At 43.5% G+C, this 26,734-nt stretch overlaps 3 protein-coding genes across 3 annotated transcripts; 2 read left to right on the top strand and 1 right to left on the bottom strand.

The window, feature by feature from the left end:
* Positions 1-15,920: 15,920 nt before the first annotated feature.
* PtA15_10A658 (uncharacterized protein) lies at positions 15,921-16,141 on the bottom strand (the record flags this gene model as incomplete). Its single annotated transcript, XM_053160856.1, has 2 exons — positions 15,921-15,962; positions 16,031-16,141. The coding sequence occupies 2 exons, from the start codon at positions 16,139-16,141 to the stop codon at positions 15,921-15,923; spliced, it is 153 nt and encodes a 50-aa protein (XP_053024789.1).
* A 3,868-nt stretch (positions 16,142-20,009) lies between these two features.
* Positions 20,010-20,401, top strand: PtA15_10A657 (uncharacterized protein; the record flags this gene model as incomplete). The annotated part of the gene is made up of 3 exons (XM_053160855.1): positions 20,010-20,133; positions 20,212-20,272; positions 20,350-20,401. The coding sequence occupies 3 exons, from the start codon at positions 20,010-20,012 to the stop codon at positions 20,399-20,401; spliced, it is 237 nt and encodes a 78-aa protein (XP_053024788.1).
* A 128-nt stretch (positions 20,402-20,529) lies between these two features.
* PtA15_10A656 (uncharacterized protein) lies at positions 20,530-21,173 on the top strand (the record flags this gene model as incomplete). The annotated part of the gene is made up of 3 exons (XM_053160854.1): positions 20,530-20,682; positions 20,821-20,973; positions 21,168-21,173. 3 exons carry the CDS (start codon positions 20,530-20,532, stop codon positions 21,171-21,173), a joined length of 312 nt encoding a protein of 103 aa, XP_053024787.1.
* Positions 21,174-26,734: the final 5,561 nt, after the last annotated feature.

Below are 26,734 nucleotides of genomic sequence, written 5' to 3'. Positions count from 1 at the left end.
AGAAGCAACTCAATCGATTACGCCTCACGTTGAAGGCTAAGACTCCGGCAGAGATAGAATACTTTGTCTCTCAGGCAGAGAAAGAAATACGGAAGAACATCAAGTCACCCCCCTTTACTCCTGCTCTCTCAAAAGGCCAACATAAGGGCCTAGCCATCAGCTCTCAAACCAAGGCCAATGTGGAGAGGACTCTTGCGTTGGCCGGTATCTCAAGACTCACTTTCGACTGGGATACCCATCTTGGTGCGGATTCGCCTTGGAACTCCACTGTGGTCGAGGTTTTGGCAACCAAATCTATTGAGTGGATCCGTCGATCAATGCCCTTAACCAATCAGCAGGCTTCACAGGCCCAAGCAATAATCCAATGATGGTTCCATACTAAATGCCGCGAAATTCGCGAGTCCAGAAACATAAGCGGTGACGATTACAAGAAATTGAAGGATCAAAAAGCCACGAGGGCACAATACCAACAATGGAGGAAGAAAGTCCGTACATCCTTTCTACTTCTCCTGTCTATCTGTAACTCATTCTGACAAAATATGTAAATATATATTTCCGTGTGTTAAAGATACGAGAGAACAGGTGCAAGATGCTTGGTCAAGTCCTAAAAGAGAATATACTACTGGCGCACGTTGTTGAAAACAAGGACTGTGGCTCCGATATTGAAGATGGCGATCAGAACACGTTACCGTTAACCGTTTCCCCAAATTGGCGTAGCAGCCATCTCACCTCCGTTGTTCACTGTCTCGACAAAATGGTACAGGCACAGGCAGATCACCACAAGACTATTGCCACTAATCAGAAGATCTATGGCCGCTCCGCAACTCGAATCAAGAATTTCAAAGGCGTCAAGGGGGTCCCCAGAGATTTGCCGCGTGATTGCTATGCCGATGCTTGGTGGCAACTCCTGAGTCCTTTTGAGCAACAAACCATCTCCAAGGTCGAAAAAATGGGGCTGCCAGAGATTACCAAGAATCTCCAAACATACTGTTTCACCACCGCCACATCCACTGGTCAACAATCCGCTTCTCAACTCCCAACTCGTAACAACAACAAACGGAGGTTAGAAGATGAATCTGGAAATGTTGGTCCAAGTTTAGCTCCCGGAGAGGGTTCGGCCACGGCTGCCGGAGGGAGGATGAATGTTGATTAGCTTTATTTTATCATCTCACCCATTTCCATATCAATTTGCCTGTTGAAACGCTTATCATTGAGGGATGCTCCAGCTGCTGTGTTGTTTTCGAGATTACTTGGTAACTAAGTATTTTGTATCCATGGGGCCAGCTGTTTGTCACCTACACATGAAAAATATATACGGCATTGATTAATGCTGAGATGTCCCTCTCATGTACGCGCGTACATAGGGGGGGGCTCATCCTGCCAGAAGCTATCATGATTTGAGATAACCTGATATATACTCAGTCAATTCGGTACAACTGCGGGACCGGAAGTGAGTCTGATGTCCACTCTAATGTACGCGCGTACATGAGTTTGCACCAACTTCAGAAATCCTTGAAGTTCACTTGTGCATGGGACCTCACCTGACTTATCCAAATGTCTCTGCCAGTTGCCCATAATCCTGTAATTAAGATCATTGCTCCAGATCTGGGCAGTTCCATGAATAATCTGAGTAACAGTCTAATGAAGTTATTTGAACATTACAGCTGTCCTGATCACTTCATCATGCGCATGACTGTTGACTGCAAAACGTCTCCTACCAAAACCATGAATTGGCACATCACAAACTTTACACATTACAGCCTGAGGAATCTATTGTCTAAGTCAAAACCATGCTTAGTCTGGTTTTGGTTATACCAAATAGATCCGTCAGCAAATCTAATCACAAAGGTGGATTGTGGGTGGACAAAGGCTGAGTGAAAAAATTTTACACAAGGGGATCATTCTGGAATGAAATCCTCAATATATAAGTGGCTCCTCCTCCTCTGCACTTTCACCTCATTCCTCCCCCATCATCGCAGCATTTATTTTTGTGACCCCCCCACATCCTCAAAAACCATTGGCGAAATAACTACTGCTCTCAATTCATATTAACATGGCAGAGCCAGAGTCCAGAATTGCCCCTCAGCTTCCTCAGGAATCAACATCTCTGCAACCACCCCTCCCATCAGATGCTCCGACTCCACCACCAAGTAAGTCGATAGACTTATCCTCATGATCACCCCCCAGGCTGTTTCTCACTTTACCCATATCCCCCTAGGTCAGCAGGTGCTTGAAGCAAACTTTCCAGTCAAGATGTTACCAGCACCCACTTTTGAGGAGTTTGCAATTAGCAAAAGTGATCCCGGCGGCCTTCTTCCATTGAATCCTACCAAACCGATCCTCGATAATGAAATCCAGCAAATTACAGCGGAGGAATTTGGACAAACGATCCAAGCTGCTGAGCAAGCAGCCAAAGGGCTGAGAAATCTCAAGCTTCCCCGTAGTTGGAAACACCTAGTTGATGTCCTCGCTAATTCCATTACCAGCACGAAACGCAGTGAGTTCAAGTTTTCCCAGATTGCCCTCCCCATCCGGATGTTGCCTTCTCTTTTGACTGAAGCTCTTGCAAAGCCTGGGAGGAAACAGGCAAGATTCCGGACGATGAAGCCATCAAAATTGAATCAATCAAACCAAGCTCCACATCACCTCGAACATCAACTGGAGCAACTTCGAGCAAGCCCCCCAAGAAACAAGCCAAAAAAGGTGCCTCTGGTCGGCCAGCCGACTTGTTGGAAAAGAATGCCAAGACTCCAACAAACAGTAACGATTCCAATCCAGCAGCTCTCTCAAACAAATCAGACACATCTCAGCTTACCATCCCGAAACATGCCCCTACCGAGAATCCAAACATTAACACCCCAATGGGTGCACAAGCAGCTCTTGCCACCATCAGAGACTTGGAACCGCACCACTCTCCGGATACCCCTGATAATGCTGTGCAGGCTTCACCAACTCTACCTGCCGACTCTCAAGTTGGACCTGTAGCTTGCGACTCAGTGGTTGGAAATCCAGAACATCATATCCCGCCCGAATCCTCTCCATCAGCTGCGACTGAGACCAACAACGCGAAAGCTGGGGTCTCCAACACTAATCTAGCCGCTCCGGTGGAGCCACCTGCACACGGAACAACAACGGCCCCTCAACCCTCCCCAACCAACCAAGTTCTGCAACCTTCCCAAAGTATCCCAGAAACCCATTCTGGTCAAGCAAATCCAACCCCAAGTGGCCCATCCAACCCAAACCCTTCCAATCCCTCTTCTCAGGTTGTTGTTCGCCCGCTGACAATCCTCAAGTCTGTCGATGTGCGAATTAAAGTTGTTCATATTCACCAAGATTTCGAGGGATCCAAACCATCTTGGCAAAGGTACCAAACCACCTGGGCTTCCCTCACGTCTCTGGTTCAATTTCGTGTACAGTCCATGCACGCTTCAACTCCTTCAAACCCTGAATTCCAATTCCAACGCACGGCATGCTCATACGCATCATGGATTAAAACAATCAGCTCCCTGGGTAAGTGTTCTTTTCTTTTTTCTACATTCGTGTCTCCAAACACAGCGTAACTAACTGTTAGGTTGTTTCTCCCATGTATCTAGCGGACAGCTTCTTGTCACCATCCACCAATGAACAGTGGCACTGTCCCGACATCATTGATTTCCCCTTGCTTGCCACATTTGGAAACAAGGACAAATCCATCCCGCCGCAATCCTACATCTCTACTGCTGCAAAGACACCCCATCCCGAATCAACTCTAGTCCGGTTCCTTTATCGACTTGCGCACCCTACCGAAACCTCCATCTCAGAGTGGGCAAAGCTTGTTGCCGCTTCTGTGGAGATCATGGCCGATAGTCTGTACAAGCCACCCGTCCCCACAACCCAGCAGAGCAACAATCAAATCATTCAAGGCGTACAAGTACTTCAATACATCGAGGCCATCAAAAACCGCCCCTCCAGCTTTGAGTCTGCCGAAGAAAATCCTACCTCAGATGCTCCAGCCCCCCAGCAATCTCATTCTTTTGATGTTCTCCATGATTTCTTAAACCTGATCATTCTTGATGTTCTCTCAGCATATTTCATCTTCCAAACTCATGCACTCAGCAAGCCCCCACAGACAGAGGTGCACAAGAAAACCAATAAGCGGAACCGCGGTGCCACCCACAAATCATCTGATGCTCTCACTCAGACGAACCAAGAATCATCAGAATTGATCCAGCTTCGAGATGAATCAACTCGCAAACTACAGTCCTACCAGCGTCGTCAAAACTACCAGCCCTTGATATTTTTCCTCCTCGGTGGTGTTCGCGGTCTTTTTCTAGCATCCAAGAACCACCGCCACGCCGTTGTCTCTGATTGCATGGAATTCACCCAGGTAATCTCAGTAATTAAACAACACTCAAGTTCAACTCATACGCCCGAAGAACCCATCTGGAAAAACCTCTCAGCATACATTGTTAAGATATTCTCCCCTGTCTTCCGCCTGCCGAACAGAATCTCCCACATGGAAAAGACCCCAACCCAACATGAGATTGCTCAGGCCATTACTCTTGATTTTCTCAGTCATTGGGCAGAATGCCAGCCCACTTCACCTTTCCTTATTCCCCATGCTTCCCGTCATATAGAAGACAGTTGATTTTTTAAACTTGTACATATACATCAGTACATACGCTGAAGTTTATTGCTGTCTGGCCTCTTCTCACTCAAACTGTTCTTCTCGTCTTTTATTCCCTTTGTGATTTGTTCTTTTATATCTCAAATTCAGCTTCCCAGATACCAAGCCTGTACTAGTCAACTGTTGTTCCTAGCCACAATTGTTTATAAGTAATTCATCTTGCCCTGATGCGCTTAAGATTAAAAATTGCCATCGTTCTGCTGATTTCTGAAATGAAGTCTCTCCAATGCTCTCCCTTACATCTGTTTGTGCGTTTTGCAAACCGTGGAATGTGTAACACTTCCAAACACCAAGCAGATTCTTGCCTCAGACAATGGGTATTCATCAACGAAACCTCAGTGACCATAGTAGTTTTCCTTCCATGCATCACTTGCGGTTTCTAGTCATTGGCGCATGGGATATCTTTTCATTTGATAACGGTTTTAATTCATTTCTCCTTTAGGACATAAGTTATATATATGTAGTAATCTTTGAGAAAAATCAAACTAAATGCCAATCGTCACGTTTGGCGGCGGTGAAATTTCTTGGTGGATTTTCTTCGTATAGTGCGGGGTGCCTTCCAATCCTTTGCTTCGAGTTTGTATCTCTTTTTTGGATCACTCCTCAAGCCGTATTGAGTTACCTCTGATCAAGAAAGTTTCACTATACACTCAACCTAATATGATATACACCCAGACCACGAGTCAGTGCTTATTGTTAGAGTCAATCTTGATTATATGGAGTATCACATACACCAACAGAAACAAATCCGTAGCGGACACTGGGAACTCGAGCTGCGTTGCCACTAAATCTAATACAATCTCCGTGTTTGAGGTCTTGAAAGTTTTTGAGCGCCTTGGAATTGAGTGAACACAAATTGATTTGACCTGAGTGGGACTGCGCAGGAACAAGGTCAGCAATTTGATGGGGCACACTCAAGCAAATGTTCATGGGCATTTTAGAGAACTGCTATATTTAGTGTTCAGTCTAGAGGTAAATCCCATACCTGCTTGATGGTATTATCCACAATTTCAAGATGAGAGACCCTCTCGTGAATCGGATGCCAGTGGACCTGCACAACTCGAGCCATACCAAAGACCTGGGCATTTTCGTATTGATATATGTCGGGGAGTTCTCCATGGTGAATATACCAATTAAGGTTCTCTACAGTAATCGTTGGTTGGTTGGATACAGGACACAATGATAATTTTCCACATAGGAAGATCTGGCTGAGAGTATTGTCGAAGATTGCAGGAATATCAGGATCATGAAATTTGAGCACAACATGATATTCTTGATACCCAGTGAATGATGGGGGAAGATTAAATGATGCAATAGGGGTCCCAAGGTGTATTTCATCTCCAACTCGTTGTATACTACGTGTATTTGCAAGAAGTAAATTGGCAGCAATCTCAATCATTATGATTGTCTAATAGTTTGGAAATACGGCAGGCTGAGTTATGACTGGCAATCGAGGAATTCTAGGGAGGGGTGGGACAAGAAGAGGCACCTAGCATTCAATCCCGCCTTTTAATGGCGATACTCATCTATCCCAAAGTGTTGGAGGGCAAGCAACTTTTGTTTTGGCCTTCCACCCACAAAGGCAAATGACTTGTTCCCTTTCCTTCCCTGCATTATCTCATCTCAGGAATAAAGGATTTTATGTATCAATTTTGAAATGTACAAGTCAATGTGCCTCTTTGTTCTACTGTGTTAATTGGTGCAATTTGAAAATTGCTACAAAGTGTGTTCTCCACGGCAGGCATTTTGGTTTGGATTTGTTTGTCTTTATGTGTAAGATATCCTTTGTCAGGCCTTCCTGTTAACCGTTTTATTTGGATAATACATAACATATTTGTGTGATTAACCTTTGTGATAGTTTCTTGCATACGTACAATGCAGTGTTGACTGCCATGTACGCGCGTACATGATTGTGACCCATTTCACGAAATCCCTTCCACCACCAAAATATCCATGTGCACGACGGACTGCAAAGTCTATTTCTACAATGTGTAATACATAAAAACAACAATACCACCACCCATGCCCCCAAGGTCTTCTCCACCCAATTACCCAAAGGCTAACGTAACAAGAAAACTCTTTCTTGGAACCTCACAAGGGAATCCTCAATTTGGAAGTTCCATCATAGAAATCTGCCTCATTTTCTGACGAGGACTTCATTCCTCTTGTGTAAAGCATGTTTTCTGGCAAGGAAAACTGGACAACATTGTAAATGGTAACTTACTGCTTGTAATCCAATTGTCCTCAAATGAGAAAACGTTTGCAGATAAAAAATTCCCCAGCATACCAGGCAAGACAAGAAAACTTGTAATTGAGTAACATCTGCATAACAACCAATGGCAACCAGCACAAATTGAATCTTCTTAGTAGCGGTTGTGTGAGTCTAATCTAAAACGCTGATTTGGTCTCTCCCGGAGGTTGTGATTATGCCCTGTATTCCTGGGTAGTTCGTTTATATCAAAGACCTGTTGGAAGATTACTGCAGTCAGTTTCCGGAGGTCTCAATCAAAATCTCTCATGATTCCCGCTCAGCTAGCCTTAAATTTTACACACACTTGGATAGTTAATAAGCTGGTACAATCCCCTGGAACAATTGATCCCTTCATCTCAATCTGATCTCCCACCCTGAACCTGGCCAGGTTAAGGTTATTCAGTTGTGGATCACCTACCAGACGCATTGGCGTGGGCTGATTGGCCATGAAATATGCAAAAGGATCAACAGTTGGTTTCCCGCACACATAGCTTAGAGTAGGGAAATGACAAACATTCAATTCGCTGGCATCTACAGCAATCAGAAATCCATGATCTGATTCGTTCCCACCGGGCGAAAAGTCACTTGTGATTGCCACTCTGCCCCCCACATGCATTCTCTCCGTTGCATCCGGTTCCCCCAGGTGGATACATAGCAATCCAGAATGCGGAATCCAATTGCCGTTGTCGGATTTCATAGTTGGGAATGGTATATTTTGTGTAAGGATCAGAGTTCCTGAAAGCAGAATTTGTGTGGTGGATGGCAGAATAACTTCTGGTCTGGGTGTATTACAGAGATTTATATTATAACGTCTCATTTGTTGTGGGTAAATTCTAGCTTGGGAGTTACGTGAGAAGATGACACTATTAAAACTAATCATATCACCATGACTGCTTCGTGGGGTATTTGTGTCTAAGAAGCAATTTGCAAAAATTTTCATCATTGTGTGTATAATTCGTTGTAGGTGAATATCAGGAAACAAAGGACTGGCTGGCAAGAAATTCCTTTTATGGTTGTGCTGGCATGGTGATATACATCAGGGCCTTCCAGTTTTTGGGTAGTACATCAAATTTATCTTGGCAGCAGAAATAGCTGATATTACACCTGAGTCATCTTCGGAGTCATTATTCTGTTTTACCACTTGAAGATATCCCACCGCCGGAGCTTAATCCTACCATTCTCCGCCCCTATGATTGCTGCCCGTTTAATCATCACACATAATTAGATCAGAAGATCATTCAGAGTTGGATCTTGTTTGAATCTCCATACAAACTTGACTTCCCTGCCAGTGCATCTTTCGATGTCCACCATCATGTACGCACGTACATGATGGGGATGCTTCTTGTTTCCTCTATCTCCAGTTATGTAAAGAATCATGCATGCGCAGACTGAATCATGGGAATACATATGCCCACATGATACAACCTCAGTTCCAGAGGGGAAATAGAATTTCGTACAACTCACTTGAATACAGATTTCATTTCTGCCTTCGCTTGCCCGTACATGACAATGTACTGAGCAAATTGTTTCCTTGCATGTGCCTCCCTGCTATTGAATCTGTTATATAAACATTTCATTTCATAGATATGTATGTAGTCTATTCAAGTGAATTCTAACTTTGTGATCCTTTCAGCGTGATTTCATAGCCAGCAAACTCTGAACAATTGATACACTATACTTTCCAAGATTCGTCACATCAGGCAAATTTTGTATTTGCATGTTCCTCGTGAGAGAGATGTCAAAAAATCACCTCACATGTTTAAGTTCTCAACATGATTTTGTCTGGGTCTGTTTGGGTCCAGATCGGACCTCACCATCATATCCCCTGCTCAAATTGACGTGTACCCAAATAGCAAATCACAGTTGATTACTCAACATGCTGCCTGATATTCATAACGTCATCCAGTTCCCACTTCCCATTTGTTCATTCAAAGGCTTTTCATGTCATTTAGATGTACAAAGCCTCATATGAGGATCCTAACCATCTAGATTCCGAAATTTCTACTCAACTGGACCACATCTCCCTGATCTCCCACTGGCATCTTTCTGATGAACTGTTGCGAAATATTCATGAGGCAAGGGCTTGTTTTGTCATTTTATCATTGAGGACCGTTGAGTACTACATATATGTATTTCCAGTCTGATGTGCTGTTTTATTTTCAATTGGTAGGGTTTTTTGATCTTCTTGTCTGCTCGCTCGCTCTTTGAATTCGTTGCTTACAGCATCACTCTCCCACCGCGCGCCCCTCATTTCAAATGCTTGATCTAGACCCGCTGCTCCTTCCGGTGAGTGCCTCGCACCTGTTTGTACCTCAGCTAACGAACGATCCGAACCTCGTTTTTGAATGTGAGTGTTGCTCTCTAGAGCAAAGACCTCATTCTTCTGTAATCTTCTCCTGGAATTGCTCAACAACCCCTGCCTGCAGTTTTCAGAACCTCTACAACTTGCCTATCAACCCTGATCACTCGTCTGCATCTGTTGTTCAACCCCCACCTCAATCGTTTCATTGCGCAAGCACTCATCCACCCATCAACCCAGGAGTATCCTGTATCATCCATGGAGCTAACGGATATTGGTTTCAGCAAAGATCAATCAGGAGCGGGCGTAAGAACACCTTTCCCTTCATCTATCCTACAGCGTTGATTCGATAACAGCGCTGATATCCTCTTAAATGACCCATTCTGATTGTTTGCTCCAGGAGAACAATTCGGCTCTTGAACAGGAAAGTTCCCCTGCAAGCCCACCTCGGTTTCCTGGAGCTTTTGCACTTCGGGATCAACCCCATCGCCCGATTCCACTTATTTCGGCCTGCCAATCTGTAACAGGTGCAATCGATGCCCCAGCTCCTCTCTTAGTCCACTTTACCGATCAGTGGTCACATCATCCCCTTGTGTACTCCTATCCCACCCGCCAGAGAATCATGTCAACTTCCTTTCCCCTACAGCCCCCATTTCCTTGGACGAGAAGCGGCTCAACGGTGTACTTCCCCCTCATTGATCCCCCAACCATCTTTTCCTTTGGCGGATCGTTCGATGGTGCCTTACAAGGCGATCTATACTCATTCAGCATTGATCCTGCCGTCTCAACACCAAACTTAACCGCAAAACTTGTCGCCACGCGAGGTCCCGCCCCAACTCCTCGATCTGAACCACTTTTAGCTGCAGCAGATGGTCATCTGTTCCTCTGGGGTGGCATGACAGAAGAACCAGGTCGTGCCGAGCAAGATACACGCATCTATTCCCTCTCGCTATCGACTAGTTCCTGGAGTCGATACACAGTCTCAGGACCCTTTCCAGCTGCGACGTTTGGATCAACAACAACGATATTTGAAGGATTCTTTTACGTTTACGCCGGGACTGACATGAATGGATTGGCTCACGATTGCCTTTGGCGAATTGACATCAACCATTGCAAGCTTGTCTCTCTTTCTGGCCTCTACATGATCTCAAAGCTGAGAGCGTCTTCTATTTCAATGTATATCTCTCCAGTGACCTCCAACTTGCTATGGGAGAATGTTTCATACCCCCGTAGCCCAGCAGCGCAAACAGGCCATTCGGCCATTGTATATGCTCGCTCATGGATCGTTTTTGGTGGTTTGAACGGCGAAAACGTTTTCAACGATATATGGACGTTCGTTTTTGGTAAAAAGGAGTGGACATCTGTAGCTTGTTCGGGATCTCTTCCCCCTCCACGCCAACAGCACTCAGCACTTCGACTTGGCGAGAAAATGTTTGTTTTTGGCGGAGTAGATGGCCAAACTTCGAAACTGTGCAACATGTGGGCCTTGGACCTCCTGAGGAAGTATCTCTTCTGCTTATTGGTCCAATTGTGCCTTGCTTGCCCTGCACCTGAACACGAGCTTCTTTGTCATATGTAGGTTATGCTTGGTATGAGGTCGCTTGCGAAGGAGGTGCAGAAATGATGACTATCGGCCAACTCACAGCGGCGTGGGATGAAACGATTTACTTATTGAGTAGCAACACTACCACTGCCGGCCTGCCCCTTCGTCATTCGCTCTACCACACGCTTGACTGCTCGAAAATAACTTCATCATCCACACCATCCCGGGATTTCCAGCTAGTATTCGGGGATGTCTGCGAAACTGTTGTGGCGCTGCCACATGAACTGTACCCGACAAACGATCTACCGTGAGTTTTCCTCTGATAGATTCCCTCAATCCTCATGGCTCCCCAAGAATTGGTGTTTTGTAGATTTAGTGCAGTAGGCGTGCATATCATCCGTGCCACGGCTAATTCTACAAGGCACTGATTCTTGGGGAAGCCGTTGGACCAGGGAGGTTCTGGTGTTATGTACGAGTAGTGCGGTCGGCGTGCACATCAACCGTGCCACGGCTACTCCTATGTACACCACACCTCTTCTGCATTCCCACCAAGCGGTGCTCAAGATTATTTGGACCGGCTATTCTCGTTGTATCTCCCATCTTGTAGTGAATTGTGTAATGTTTTTTTGGCTGATATAAACTCTTCATTTGTTTATTCAGCCCAGGCAAACGCTCACGAATGGGCAAGGACGCTAAGCGATTTGCGCGAGAAAAGGCAAAAAGAGAAGCACCTGTTTGTATCCCCGGCCAGCACGACAACATACACCACCGTACCGTGCCACCTTCTCGTCAACACGATCCGTGCCCTGATGAAGTCATTACAACTGACCAAACAATCAGAGAACATTACGTATCCCTGACGCATGGCGTTTGCATCGTTGCGCCGAACAACCTTCCTCCGTTCTGCATGGCAGCTTGGTATCCATTCGAAACAATGGCGGCCAGCGAGAAAAAAGGTTGGGAAAAATTTGTCCTTCACCTCCTTAGCCGAATCGACTATGTTTCCGAAATCAACACCAACGGGCCCCAAATTCGTGGATCTTTATGGGGCGATGGCTGGCGGAAATGTTCAAAGAACACTGAACACTTTGGACGGTTTTGCTCCGTGGAGTTTTTGCGGAAACAGATGAAGCTCCTGAAATTCAACCCAGAGGACCAGAAAGCCCGACTCCTTGAAGCTGGACAGTGGATCTCTGACAAATTGAGAAGCTTTGCGCCTGGCGTCCACGACTCGAATCAAAAGCTGCTCATCACTAATCAGTACCCTTCGATGAATCACACGGAGTATGGCGAACCCTATACATCGGCCGACTTCGCCTCTTTCCTGACCTTTACCATGTACGACTTTTACAATCATCCGCACACCGATAACAATGTGAACGACTGGACGCTTGTTGGTTGGATTCCGATCTTCAACCCAAAAAACTCGGATAATCCTCAGATCTTGGCCGATGAAATGTTTGACATAGAGGGGGGTCAGTTCTCCTTTCGTGATTTTCAAGTCTGTCTAGACTTGAACAAAACCCTTGGTGTTACACTGTGCGTATTCAGATCTCAAGACTACCGCCATCAAACTCTGCCTGGCTGTTCCCCTTCTGGAATGTATACCAGAATTGGATTTTCTTGTCAGATAAACAGGAGAATGGCTAATGCTATTACCGCTTATATCAATGGCTTATATAAAAAAGATTTAGACATTGGTGGCTTGCAGAATCAAATTGACAATGCAAACGCTCCTCCAAAGAAAAGAAATAAATAGTTGTTTTCCAAATCTTTTTACAATTAGTTTTAAATGAAATGTCATGATTTCCTCTTTTTTTTATGTTCCTTAATTTCCAAACTCTTCATCCAACCCATGTCTTGAAGTGATCTGTCTTCAATCCAATTCAAGTTTCCTTCTCAAATGTCCCAAACAGTGCTTTGATCCACATCAATTTGTGACAATGTATCTCATCAGTTGTGAAAGTCAATTTCTGACGAATGAATGGTTTGGATGAATGTGGAATATTAAGTTTTTGATGAAGAACCGGTCAAGTTTCTTTCTCAACAGAATCAATATACCACGCTGAAAATAGTCAAAGTGCTCATGCGGTGTGCTTAAACATTTGTGAAAGTAACTGAGATTAAGATTTCTGGTTCAAATTGACCAAACATATGTGCATTTATGTATGAGTTTTGTCACTTTCTTTCCTTTGGACAATTTGAAACATCACAAGCATTTCTCACTGCATTTTGTATTTGAGGATGAAATCATATATCACAAACCATTCCAACAACTCCCTCAATCCCTTGGCTTTATACTGCAATTGTAATCTGATAAACAATAAATCTTTGTGGAGATTAATTGGGCTTTATTTAAGCCATTCAGAGCTGTAATCAATTTAGACAAGGTGTTTTTAGCACTTGTTTCACTGTAGTTAATCCATGGATAATTCTATGCAAGAATGACTGTGTAACAACGTGAAAATGGAATTATCAAAAATTGGATCAATTCAACATGCCATGAACAACAGCTGGCATCATTGAAATTTAGTACTTCAGCAAGATAAGGTTATTTAGTTGTACATCGAAGCCACTAAGCATTAGCATTAACTATTATTTCTAGGTGCAAGTTGAATGGTTTGTTTGTGCTCAACTGCAAGAAACAACATATCCTTTTCAGAAACATTTGTCACTTCCCGCTGGTGCAATAAACAAATGGCCACAAATAATTCAATTATACTCACAGGAAACTGCTTTGATATGTTCCAGTTCATTTACAACTGATTTGAATTTGAGTTCTGGGTTATATTTCAAGATGAGTTATGGATGATTCCCAAATTAGTTTGAATTCAGTTATGAATTACTTATTGATACTGTCTGGAAGAGTTCAGGGTGAGCTGTGCATCAGTTCTGAATAATTTTCCCCTGTGACAAGAAGACTTTTGGGATGAGTTCCAGACCACTTATGGATGATCTTCCTCACTATATACATCACTGCTTAAGCTATATTTACTAAAGGCCTCCAGCACAGTTATGGAAAAAAATTCACGTAGGGCACTCCCTGGAGAGTGGGAACATATCTCCCCTGGTGACAGTACCTAGGGAAATTCAAAATGCAACTGGGGATAGCTACATTTTTGGACAAGTTGCTCTGGACGCATGTCACATCAAAGCTGGTCAATATAAATATCTTATTGTGGCACGGGACGACTTATCTGGATGGGTTGAGGCTGCCCCTCTGGTCAAACTCACTGCAAGTAATGTGGCCAAGTTTCTTTTGGAAAACTGGGTCTACAGATATGGTTCAATCAAGACAGTCACAGTGGATAACGGCGCGGAATTCAAAGAAGACTTCATTGAAGCTGTGAAAAGTATTGGAGCAACTCTGAAACCTACAACACCTTAATATCCGGAGGCAAATGGAATGATTGAACGTGGACATCGACCCATCAAGGACGCTATGGTTGAAATGTGTGGTGAATCTGGCGGAAAGTGGAGGGAGTATCTTCCACTAGTTTTATTTTTGGACAGGATCTCAACAAAACGGACAACTGGATTCACTCCCTACGAACTCGTATTTGGACAACTACCAGTACTACCAGTGGACTTGGAAATGGACACCTATTTGGGAATAGATTAGTTAGAAATCAAAACTACAGGACAACTTTTGGAAGCTTGGGCAATGCAACTTGAACGACGGGAAGAAATTCTGGAAGAAGCTCACACTAAGATGATGAAAGCTAGAGAGGATTCTGTCAGATGCTGGGATAGAAAAATGGCAGCTTGATTACAACGACCCTTGGACACTGGCAAACTAGTACTCATTTACAATAAAACTTTGGAGGATCAGTGGGGAAAAGTATTTTTGAACCGCTGGAATGGTCCCTTTAGAATCGAGAAACAACTACCTAAAGGATCTTATGTACTGGAAGAATTGGATGGGACAGAACTTCACCAAAACTATGCAGCATCTCATATCAAGCGGTTCTATCCTCAAGGATGACCCCTGGATCAAGTCATTGAAGATGAACAGGACCCTGAACTCAGCAGTCAAGATGAAGACAGTCATCACTCTTCTGATGAAGAAAACCCTGATTCTTCTGATTGAGCATTACCTCCTGGGCATGAGAATAAACTGTTCAACCTCAACTGTCAATACTTAAACTAGTTAATTTCTTTATAATTCAATAACTCAAGCACAAACTCAAAAAAACACTCAAGAATCAATCCAAAATCAGCATCAAAACACTTCAATTAGAACATCAAATTCCAGCAAATCACTTCAAAAATCAACACATAAATCAAAAAACAAAAACTCACTGGTTTCAAATTTTTTTTAAGTTGGGGGAGGTGCTCTCACTTCTCTCAAATCCCTCAGATTGGTACTCTGAGCTCACTTTCTCTTTTAGTCTCACCCTCTCTCAAAGATTCTCACTCTCACTTTGAAGGTTGGGGACAACCTTTTTGAAGTTGGGGGAGGTTTTTTGGGTTACTTTAACTAAAACTAACAGTAAGATAGGCTGAAAGACAAAAAATTTTTAGCTATAAAGATTTTTAGTTTTTTTATACTATCTGGTGATTTTTTTGGCTTTACTGGAAATTTTACCCTTTAGAGATTGGTTGTCCATCAAGCTTGAGGCGAAGGAAGCTGAGGAAGCTACAGAGATTGGGTAGTCGTGATTGCCGGGAAGCAAGCTGATTTGATTGATTAAGGAAGGCTCAGGGCGATAGATGGGAATAGGTGATTGGTCCATGTGACTACTCATGATAAAGCTACAGGTAGAACGCGACTTTGCGAAGGTATTCGGACTAGTTGGATATAACTGGGGAAGACTACGAAGTTGGAGACGAGCAGATGAGGAGAGGAAAGGGGAAAGTCCCTGGCCTTTAAGCCCAACGAGTCAACTACAAGAACACAGTACCACCACCAAGTAGACAAGGCCAACCGGCAAGAGAAGCTTTGTCCCCAAGCTTCTCCCAAGAGGAGCCATTTCCGTGAACATAAGGAGGTCGAAGAACAAACATCTCTGTCTGGATCACAGACAGAGATGGTGGTCGGCTAACATAAAAGAAGTTCTACACAAAGAAAAGAAGGCTTACGTGCGGGTCGGTCAAGGATCTTGATGGGCAATCCAATTCGAAGACGAAGGAAGGAGGCTTTTTTGGTTACACAGCAAAGTCAAGGAATCGAGTTGGGGGAGGATATGACCTGGTGTCCTCCCTGGGCAAGCAATGAAAGGGCTTGTCAGTCAAAGAAACAATCACAAACCTGGATGTCTGGATACACACCTTACCGGCCAGGGTATTGGAACGGGCCTCAAAGATATCGGACGAAGACGGCGAGGGCAGATTGGCGGGCAGTTGGAAGATGACGGGTGATTGGCGGCATTTGACCGGCATCCGTGACCGGGGACTTGTCAGAAGCCTGGACCAGCCAAAAATTCGTACTTGAACCCAAATCCCGGGAAACCCATGGATTACCGGGGCCCTCTAACATATACACACGGACGCGGGCGCCGCAGCTTGCGTAGCCCCAAGTTAAACCCCTTCAGGCGGCTTTGAGCTTAAACCCGGAGCCCAAACACTACCAAAACACCAAATACAACTACAGAACCGGCGTGCAACCTCATGCACACTGTGCAACACCCCAGCGCTACCCCGCCACAAAACAGGACAAGACACACGCATTTACACAACCCCATCAATAAAAAAAAAATCAATAATAGACCAAATTTTTCCATCTGTCTTACCACCCTTTTTTCATATATATACTAACATCAACTCCCCTTCTTTAAAAAGAAATTTAATTAAAATACATACATAAAAACAAGAAACAAACAAATAAAAAGACAAAACAACAAGAAAAAAATAAGAAAATACAATAAAATACATTCACAAGTTAAAAACACATAAATAATCAACAAATTTTTTTCCTTCTTTCTTTTCCCTTTATTTATTCCGTCAAACCTCAAGACTAGCATTAACAACTCATACACGGACAACAAAAAATATCAAGACAGCTTCAAGACATCAAGACACAACTCTACACTTCGGATAACAACAACAATCAAAACAGAATTGTCTGGGGACAGACAATAAGTTGGGGGAGGATGTGGTATGCTTTATGGTTACCCATCTAGCCCATTTCAAAATTTCCTTTTTTCTCATATGTACACTCTCAAATCAACCAATATGGCGGCACCACTGGATTCTACAGCCAAAACTACACATGACATCATGGACAACACACCTTAAACCTCTATGGATCACAAGTTACAACCACTTCAAGACACCATTATTCAGTTACATACACTCAAAACACCATACTCAGGTCATGCAATCCGTTACATGAACCACACTTACCCAGGACATGTAATCTGTTACATGGACCACCCTGACAGCTTTTCTACCCTTTACATATACTTTACCTCATCAGCTGCACTCATTTCATTGTGCTATGCGCATTTCATGACGTGTCATGCAGTGTTATGCACACTTGATGCAGGCTTATGCAGTCTTATGCAGGTGCATGCAGACTAGTGTAATAGGGGCTGCAGTCTGACAGTTGACAGATGACATCATGCAGGTGTCAAGATAGCAAAAACCCCTCATGCAGCTTGCAGATGACATCAGTTGACAGGCCAGGCCAGCTAAAACATCTCACCTCCTATTTCTCACTAGCTGAATTCCCTCATATGACATCATGACCTCATGTGACCTGTCAACCACCAGCCAAAATACCTCATTGTAGTCTTCAGGGCAGCTAAAACCCCTCATTCTCTTGTTCCCCTGGAGCTAAAATTTCTCACTCTTTTCTATTTAAGGAGGCTCTCCTCCCCCCAGTTGTAAATTCTCTCAGCAAACTACTTGCACTCAGCTTACCCCATAACAGTACAATACTTGCTCACTCTACAGTATTAGCCCCACTCTATATTGTGGTTTTACACCCTTACATACAAATTACAACCTCATTAAAACACTTACACATCAGCTACATCACCATAACCCTTAAGCCACCTGCTCAAAGTAGGCTATCTTTTGATACACCTCCACTATCACTTAGGGTGTTCAAAATTGATTTTTGAATATCATTTTACATAAAATCATAAAATTTATCAAAGTTTTGAGAGGTGCTTGAAATGAAGAGAACCCTCAACTTTCACCATATCAAAAGTTTGGACATGTAAATCTTATGATTTTCTGTAGAAAGTGGTTTGAAAATCAATTTTGAACACCACAACTACATAAACCTTCCAATCATAGATTGGGGGGCTTGTTTTAGTGTCTAGTGACCCAGGAAAGGCAGAGGTAACCTCATTCATCCCTTTCCGCACTCAGCAAAAGGTTCTCAGGAACACTTTTGAGCTTTACACCGTTGGTTTGACATTTCCTGACCGGAACTTGTTCACTCAATTTGAACAATTTCTGTTGTCTGAGACAACAACTAAATGTAATCCACTTGAACAGTATCAGGACAATTACACAAAACTCACCCCCAACCAGCGCCAAATTGTTGATGATATTACCAGGTCATTTGAAAGAAGTGGGTCTGGGCTTGCATATATTGATGGACCTGGCGGCACAGGGAAAAACTTTTTCATGAATGCTTTGATTGATTACTTTACAAACAAAGGTCTGAAACTCGCTGCGGTGGCCTCTTCAGGGATTGCATCTCTGTTTTACACAACACCACTACTGCTCATGCTAAGTTCAAAATACCTCTGAAGGTCAATTCTGGGTCTATCTGTGCTTGGGAGCCTCAGTCAGCGCTTCGACAAGAACTGTCTGAGTTAGCGCATAATCTGGGACAAAATCTCTATGCAAAACAAATTATTGGTTGAAGCAGTCAACAGATCATTCCAGGACCTGAAAAGCCGCAACAATTCATTTGGAAGCATCAAGGTTGTATTCAATGGTGATTTTCAACATACTCTGCCTGTCTTCAAGATGGGCGACATGTTCTCACAAGCAAAGCTTTGCATTTTGAAGTCACCGCTCTGGGACAAAATAATTGAATACCACCTGCGTTGCAATGTTTGGCTTTTAGGCTCAGGCTCAGCGTCTTCTGAACCTGGTGTGGTTCATGGTGTGGTTCAGGTCCATAAATGGCAACTTAATGGAGGCAAAGGTAAAATCCAGAAAAAACTTGTGTAACATGTTCCGTTGCAATTTAATGGGACATTGTTGCGAGATACATCAATCCAATCACTCAGACCAGATATTATCAAGTTCATCTACGGTGAATTGACTACGGCACAAGTCCCAACACCGCAACAGCTGCGCTGAGCACAGCGGGAAGCGTAGCGAGCGCAGCGCTTCTTGCCGCGCTACGCTACACTTTTAGTGAAGGGATTTCAAGTGAAGACCGCCGCACAAAGAAAGCACTGAGATGAGCCTTTAGGCTCAAGAAGGGACAGTGAGGGGATAAGAGCTCACCGGATTGGCTGGGATTGGAGGCGCGGATAATGTAGAAGAAGAACCGATGAGGTTGATTGCGCTGAACTAGACTATGGCAGATCCAAGTTTACTAAAGACAGCCAATCACGAAAAAAAAAGATCAAGGGTTTCCCCTGCAAGCATTACAAAATCCAAACAAAGGGTCTCCTTCCAAAACCAAGCCTCCATAGACACAAGCCCAGCACCCATCCCCGGCTAGTGAGGCTTAAAGTACTGGGCGGTTGAACCCCAGCGCGCCGCAAGGGCAATTGCAAAGGGGGGCCAACAAATGTATAGACCCTCAAACCGCGCAAACGCAACGGCGGAGGGGTTTTGAGCATGACCCCCTGCTGGAAATGCGGCGAGGGCAATCTCCTCAAACTGCGCAAATGCAACGGCGGAGGGGCTTGAGCATGACCCCCTGCTGGAAATGCAGCGAGGGAAAGCCCCTCAAACCGCGCAATTGCGACGGCGGAGGGGCTTGAGCATGACCCCCTGCTGGAAATGCAGCGAGGGAAAGCCCCTCAAACCGCGCAATTGCAACGGCGGAGGGGCTTGAGCATGACCCCCTGCTGGAAATGCAGCGAGGGAGTCACCTGCCGAAGCTACCCGACACAACCAACGACCTTTTATATCCGCCAACCACCCAGTCTCACCGTCCCCACATTATCACACCCCCAAACACTGCCAAGGCAACCATTCCCGCCGCGAAGACCCTGCCCTCAAAATACCAATATACCCTGGCGACGCAATCCAATCCCCAGGTCGGCCGCGTTTGAGACCAGGTACAATACACAAGCAAACTTGACTACACGACACCCGACTCAAAGTCATGCAACCACACCGGCCATCAAATCAAGCGTCTGATCATTCTGCATGGTTCCCGCATGCCCGTAACCGCTACAATAAATTCTACTGCCTCGGCCACCGTCTTCCATCGAGTTCTGGCCTGGCACGTTGAGTTGACTACGACCTATACCAACCAAATCGGCCCAAATAGACAACATGCACCCTTCATTTGCCTGAACCGCCAGCCATTCCCAACCGGCCAAACGCCCTAACCAACCAAACTCCAGCCAGAACCAGGCAAGTCATGTCAGCCCAGCGAGTTTCAGTAACAAGCAAAGTAGCCAAGCGCACGACTAATGCTGGAGGTGTAACCATGATTTAAGGTACAAATACACCCCCGCCCCTCACCTCGCACTCCTACTCATCTGCTTATAAAACTTCCTTCTCATCATTGGAGCTATCACACTTGACCTCCATTTGACCGGTCGTGCTCCGGCCTCCATCTCACCCATGGGGGTATATATGGGGTTTTCCTCCGCGTGGCATCTGAGACTAAGCCAAAAATGAAGGCGCGCAGGACCTACGCTATATCAGGTGAAATCGCCCGTTATAACGGTCAAGTACTACCCAACTTCATGTGCGTTGACATTGCGTATGCAAATACCCAAATGGAATATGAGTGTCAAATCGGCCTCTGGTCATCATCAAGGCGGTTGGTACGGTGCTTTCTGTACAAGATTATCAATTGAAGTGGGAAGGCGGGGGGTTCATCCGCGATGTTACTATGTCTCATCAGTCAACTGTGAGTCATTGCGTTAACTTGGCGTGACAAAGTCATCTAACTTGCTGTTTAGTCCAGTGATAATCACTTTCTGCAAGCGCGTTATTTGATTGAAACTACACAATGTGATTTGTCAACTATGGACAATTTGGGAACAGGCTCTCGGGCTTCTTTTGCTGGCGAGCTCGACGGAATAAGTTGGACTACTGGCGAACTCGTGATAAATGTGAGCTCCCTGTTGTAGTTGATTGTTTTCACCACTTATACTCATGCCAGCTGTTAGTTTTTGACCGGATAAATCGATAAACCATGAATTCAATGAACTTGTTTACTAATTGGTGGCCGGTCACATTTTATACCATTATCCACGACAGTGATTTCTGAGCAGAGCTTGCTCTCTTCCTGTTGACTGTAATACAGTACTGAATAGTTTCTTGGAGGGAATTCTCCGCAGCGTCTGAATCATTTGACGTCTACAATTATAAATTTAACATCCCAGAAATTCTACCGTTGAGTCTTGGGAGGTTGGCGAATCCATTATCATGTTAATCTTTTCGTGATATCAAACTAAATCCGCAACCTGAGTTTGAGGCGATGGCCGTTACTTGCCCTTGTTAGCACTCAATAGGCGGTTAGTGACATTTGACCTGCGAGTCGTGACGCGGCTGGTGTGGGAAATCTTTTGGATAGTGGTTAGTAATGTAGCAAACTGTAAGATTATTTGGGTTTCAGTCAGACTGAAAGCAAGTGTTACTCATCAAATCTTGAGGTCATGATGGGCCCCGTATCCAAAAATGGGTATTAATACTTACTCGAAACACTACCAAGATGGATGAATTTGTGATGTCGTATATTGATCAATATAGCGTATATTGATCAATTTATATTGATCAATTTTTTTTATTATTCTTCTTGATACCTTTGTCTGTTTTCCATGTCTCCTTAATACCATTCTATAATCTCTCTCCTTCCCCTTGTGTTAGCTTCAAGCCACAGGAATCTTTTTTTTTGCCTGATAACATTCATAAATTTCTACATACACCATTCAATTCTTCCTGAAAAAAAGACATTGCAAGTTTTAGGATTAATCCAGGGTGGCTGAGGGGTCTCAATTTTTTTTTTTCTTTTTTTTTACTTCAACAACTGATCTGTTATCAGAAGTCTGCAAATTGACTTTTTTTTCAAAAAAGGAAAAACATTGACCGCTGACCTCTCTCATGATACCATCCTGCACACATTTTTATTTGGTTGGTTGAACTTGCTCAAGATATTGCATATCATACTTGAAGTGCTATATGCATAGGAGGCCTTTTTGAAATTAGTTTACCATGGTTTAGCATATTTTTGTCAGGTTCTTTTTTTTATCTACTTTTGTTATCAACCACAGATTAATGAGGAATATTTCCACATAAAATTTTGTTGGACAATTTTTCTGAATATAAAACCCAGAAATAATGTTTTTGGGGTCACATCCATTATGCAGCAGCTGCAATCTGATCAGTTGCCAAATCTCACTACTTTGTTAGTTTCTTGGTATTTCTGCAAATATATCTCAACACAGCCTGGGAATTTTTCCATGAAATTGGTACCAAAATTTTTAAAAGCCCCCATAGATTCATTGTGTACCTTGAATGACCACAAAATCCCCAAGTGTAGCTGCTACAATCTGATCAGTGGCCAAATATCACTAATTTGGTAGTTTCTTGGTGTTTCTGCCACTATATCTCAACACAGCCCAGGAGTTCTTCCATGATATTGATTTCAAAATGATCAATAGTCCCCAAGGATTCATTGTGTACCTTAAATGACCACGAAACTCCCTAATGTAGCCCCTACGACCTGATCAGTTGCCAAAAAGCACTAATTTCGTAGATTCTTGGTGTTTCTGCCACTATATCTCAAAGCAGCCTGGGAGTTCTTCCATGATATTGGTACCAAAATAATCACATGCCCTCAAACATTCATTGAGTACCTTTGATGACCACAAAACCCCCAAATGTAGCAGCTACAATCTCATCAGTTGCCAAATCTCACTAATTTGGTAGGTTCTTGGTGTTTCTGCCACTATATCTCAACACAACCTGGGAGTTATTCCATGATATTGGTTTCAAAATGATCAATAGTTCCCAAGGATTCATTGTGTACCTTAAATTACCATGAAACTCCCTAATGTAGCCCTACGACCTGATCAATTGCCAAATATCACTAATTTGGTGGATTCTTGGTGTTTCTGCCACTATATCTCAAAGCAGCCTGGGAGTTCTTCCATGATATTGGTACCAAAATAATCACATGCCCTCAAAAATTCATTGAGTACCTTTGATGACCACAAAACCCCCAAATGTAGCAGCCACAATGTGATCAGTTACCAAATATCACTAATTTGGTAGTTTCTTGGTGTTTCTGCCACTATATCTCAGCGCAGCGTGGGAGTTCTTCCATGATATTGGTACCAAAATGATCAGATGCCCCTGAAGATGCATTGTGTACCTTGAATGAACACAAAATCCCCGAATGTAGCAGCCACAATGTGATCAGTTGCCAAATATCACTAATTTGGTAGTTTCTTGGTGTTTCTTCCACTATATCTCAGGCCAGCATGGGAGTTCTTCCATGATATTGGTACCAGAATGATCAAATGGCCCTGAAGATTCATTGTGTACCTTGGATGACCACAAAACCCCCAAATGTAGCAGCCACAATGTGATCAGTTGGCAAATGTTCTAATTTGGTAGTTTCTTGGTGTTTCTGCCACTATATCTCAGCGCAGCGTGGGAATTCTTCAATGATATTGGTACCAAAATTATCAAATGGCCCTGAAGATTCATTGCGTACCTTGGATGACCACAAAACCCCCAAATGTAGCAGCCACAATGTGATCAGTTGCCAAATATCACTAATTTGGTAGTTTCTTGGTGTTTCTGCCACTATATCTCAGCTCAGCGTGGGAGTTCTTCCATGATGTTGGTACCAAAATGATCAAATTCCCCTGAAGATTCATTGTGTACCGTGAATGACCACAATACCCCCAAATGTAGCAGCCACACTGTGATCAGTTGCCAAATTAGTGATATTTGGGAACCATTCACATTGTAGCTGCTACATTTGGGGGTTTTGTGGTCATTCAAGGTACACAATGAATCCTCAGGGCCATTTGATCATTTTGGTACCAATATCATGGAAGAACTCCCACGCTGTGCTGAGATATAGTGGCAGAAACATCAAGTAACTACCAAATTAGTGATATTTGGCAACTGATCACATTGTGGCTGCTACATTTGGGGGTTTTGTGGTCATTCAAGGTGCACAATGAATCTTCAGGGGCATGTGATTATTTTGGTACCAATATCATGGAAGAAATCCCACGTTGTGCTGAGATATAGTGGCAGAAACATCAAGAAACTACCAAATTAGTGATATTTGGCAACTGATCACATTGTGGCTGCGACATTTGGGGGTTTTGTGGTCATCCAAGGTACCCAATGAATGTTTGAGGGCATTTTATGATTTTCGTACCAGTATCATGGAAGAACTCCCACGCTGTGCTGAGATATAGTGGCAGAGAAATCAAGTAACTACCAAATTAGTGATATTTGGCAACTGATCACATTGTGGCTGCTACATTTGGGGGTTTTGTGGTCATTCAAGGTACACAATGAATCTTCAGGGGCATGTGATTATTTTGGTACCAATATCATGGAAGAACTCCCACACTGTGCTGAGATATAGGGGCAGAAAAATCAAGTAACTATTAAATTAGTGATATTTGGCAACTGATCACATTGTGGCTGCTACATTTGGGGGTTTTGTGGTCATTCAAGGTACACAATGAATCTTCAGGGGCATGTGATTATTTTGGTACCAATATCATGGAAGAACTCCTATGCTGCGCTGAGATATGGTGGCAGAAACACTAAGAAACTACCAAATTAGTGATACTTAGCAACTGATCACATTGTGGCTGCTACATTTGGGGGTTTTGTGGTCATCCAATGTACTCAATGAATCTTTGAGGGCATTTGATGATTTTGGTACCAGTATCATGGAAGAACTCCCACGCTGTGCTGAGATATAGGGGCAGAAAAATCAAGTAACTACTAAATTAGTGATATTTGGCAACTGATCACATTGTGGCTGCTACATTTGGGGGTTTTGTGGTCATTCAAGGTACACAATGAATCTTCAGGGGCATGTGATTATTTTGGTACCAATATCATGGAAGAACTCCTATGCTGCGCTGAGATATGGTGGCAGAAACACTAAGAAACTACCAAATTAGTGATACTTAGCAACTGATCACATTGTGGCTGCTACATTTGGGGGTTTTGTGGTCATCCAATGTACTCAATGAATCTTTGAGGGCATTTGATGATTTTGGTACCAGTATCATGGAAGAACTCCCACGCTGTGCTGAGATATAGGGGCAGAAAAATCAAGTAACTACTAAATTAGTGATATTTGGCAACTGATCACATTGTGGCTGCTACATTTGGGGGTTTTGTGGTCATTCAAGGTACACAATGAATCTTCAGGGGCATGTGATTATTTTGGTACCAATATCATGGAAGAACTCCTATGCTGCGCTGAGATATGGTGGCAGAAACACTAAGAAACTACCAAATTAGTGATACTTAGCAACTGATCACATTGTGGCTGCTACATTTGGGGGTTTTGTGGTCATCCAATGTACTCAATGAATCTTTGAGGGCATTTGATGATTTTGGTACCAGTATCATGGAAGAACTCCCACGCTGTGCTGAGATATAGGGGCAGAAAAATCAAGTAACTACTAAATTAGTGATATTTGGCAACTGATCACATTGTGGCTGCTACATTTGGGGGTTTTGTGGTCATTCAAGGTACACAATGAATCTTCAGGGGCATGTGATTATTTTGGTACCAATATCATGGAAGAAATCCCACGTTGTGCTGAGATATAGTGGCAGAAACATCAAGAAACTACCAAATTAGTGATATTTGGCAACTGATCACATTGTGGCTGCTACATTTGGGGGTTTTGTGGTCATCCAAGGTACTCAATGAATCTTTGAGGGCATTTGATGATTTTGGTACCAGTATCATGGAAGAACTCCCACGCTGTGCTGAGATATAGTGGCAGAAACATCAAGTAACTACCAAATTAGTGATATTTGGCAACTGATCACATATTTGGGGGTTTTGTGGTCATTCAAGGTACACAATGAATCTTCAGGGCCATTTGATCATTTTGGTACCAATAGCATGGAAGAACTCCCATGCTGCGCTGAGATATAGTGGCAGAAACACCAAGAAACTACCAAATTAGTGATATTTGGCAACTGATCACAGTGTGGCTGCTACATTTGGGGGTTTTGTGGTCATTCAAGGTACACAATGAATCTTCAGGGGTGATTAAACATTTTGGTACCAATATCATGGAAGAACTCCCACGCTGTGCTGAGATATAGTGGCGGAAACACCAAGAAACTACCAAATTAGTGATATTTGGCAACTGATCACATTGTGGCTGCTACATTTGGGGATTTTGTGTTCATTCAAGGTACACAATGAATCTTCAGGGGCATGTGATCATTTTGGTACCAATATCATGAGTGAACTCCCACGCTGCCCTGAGATATAGTGGCAGAAACACCAAGAAACTACCAAATTAGTTATATTTGGCAATTGATCAGGTCTTAGGGCTACATTAGGGAGTTTCATGGTAATTTAAGGTACACACTGAATCCTTGGGAACTATTGATCATTTTGAAACCAATATCATGGAAGAACTCCCACGCTGTGCTGAGATATAGTGGCTGAAACACCAAGAAACTACCAAATTAGTGATATTTGGCAACTGATCACATTGTGGCTGCTACATTTGGGGGTTTTGTGGTCATTCAAGGTACACAATGGATCTTCAGGGCCATTTGATCATTTTGGTACCAATATCATGGAAGAGCTCCCATGCTGCGCTGAGATATAGTGGCAGAACCACCAAGAAACTA

Source organism: Puccinia triticina, chromosome 10A (assembly GCF_026914185.1).
Source record: "Puccinia triticina chromosome 10A, complete sequence".
Classification (NCBI taxonomy): Eukaryota; Fungi; Basidiomycota; class Pucciniomycetes; order Pucciniales; family Pucciniaceae; genus Puccinia; species Puccinia triticina.
The sequence above is the reverse complement of the archived record's forward strand: the minus strand, read 5'-3'. Positions and strand labels throughout refer to the sequence as shown.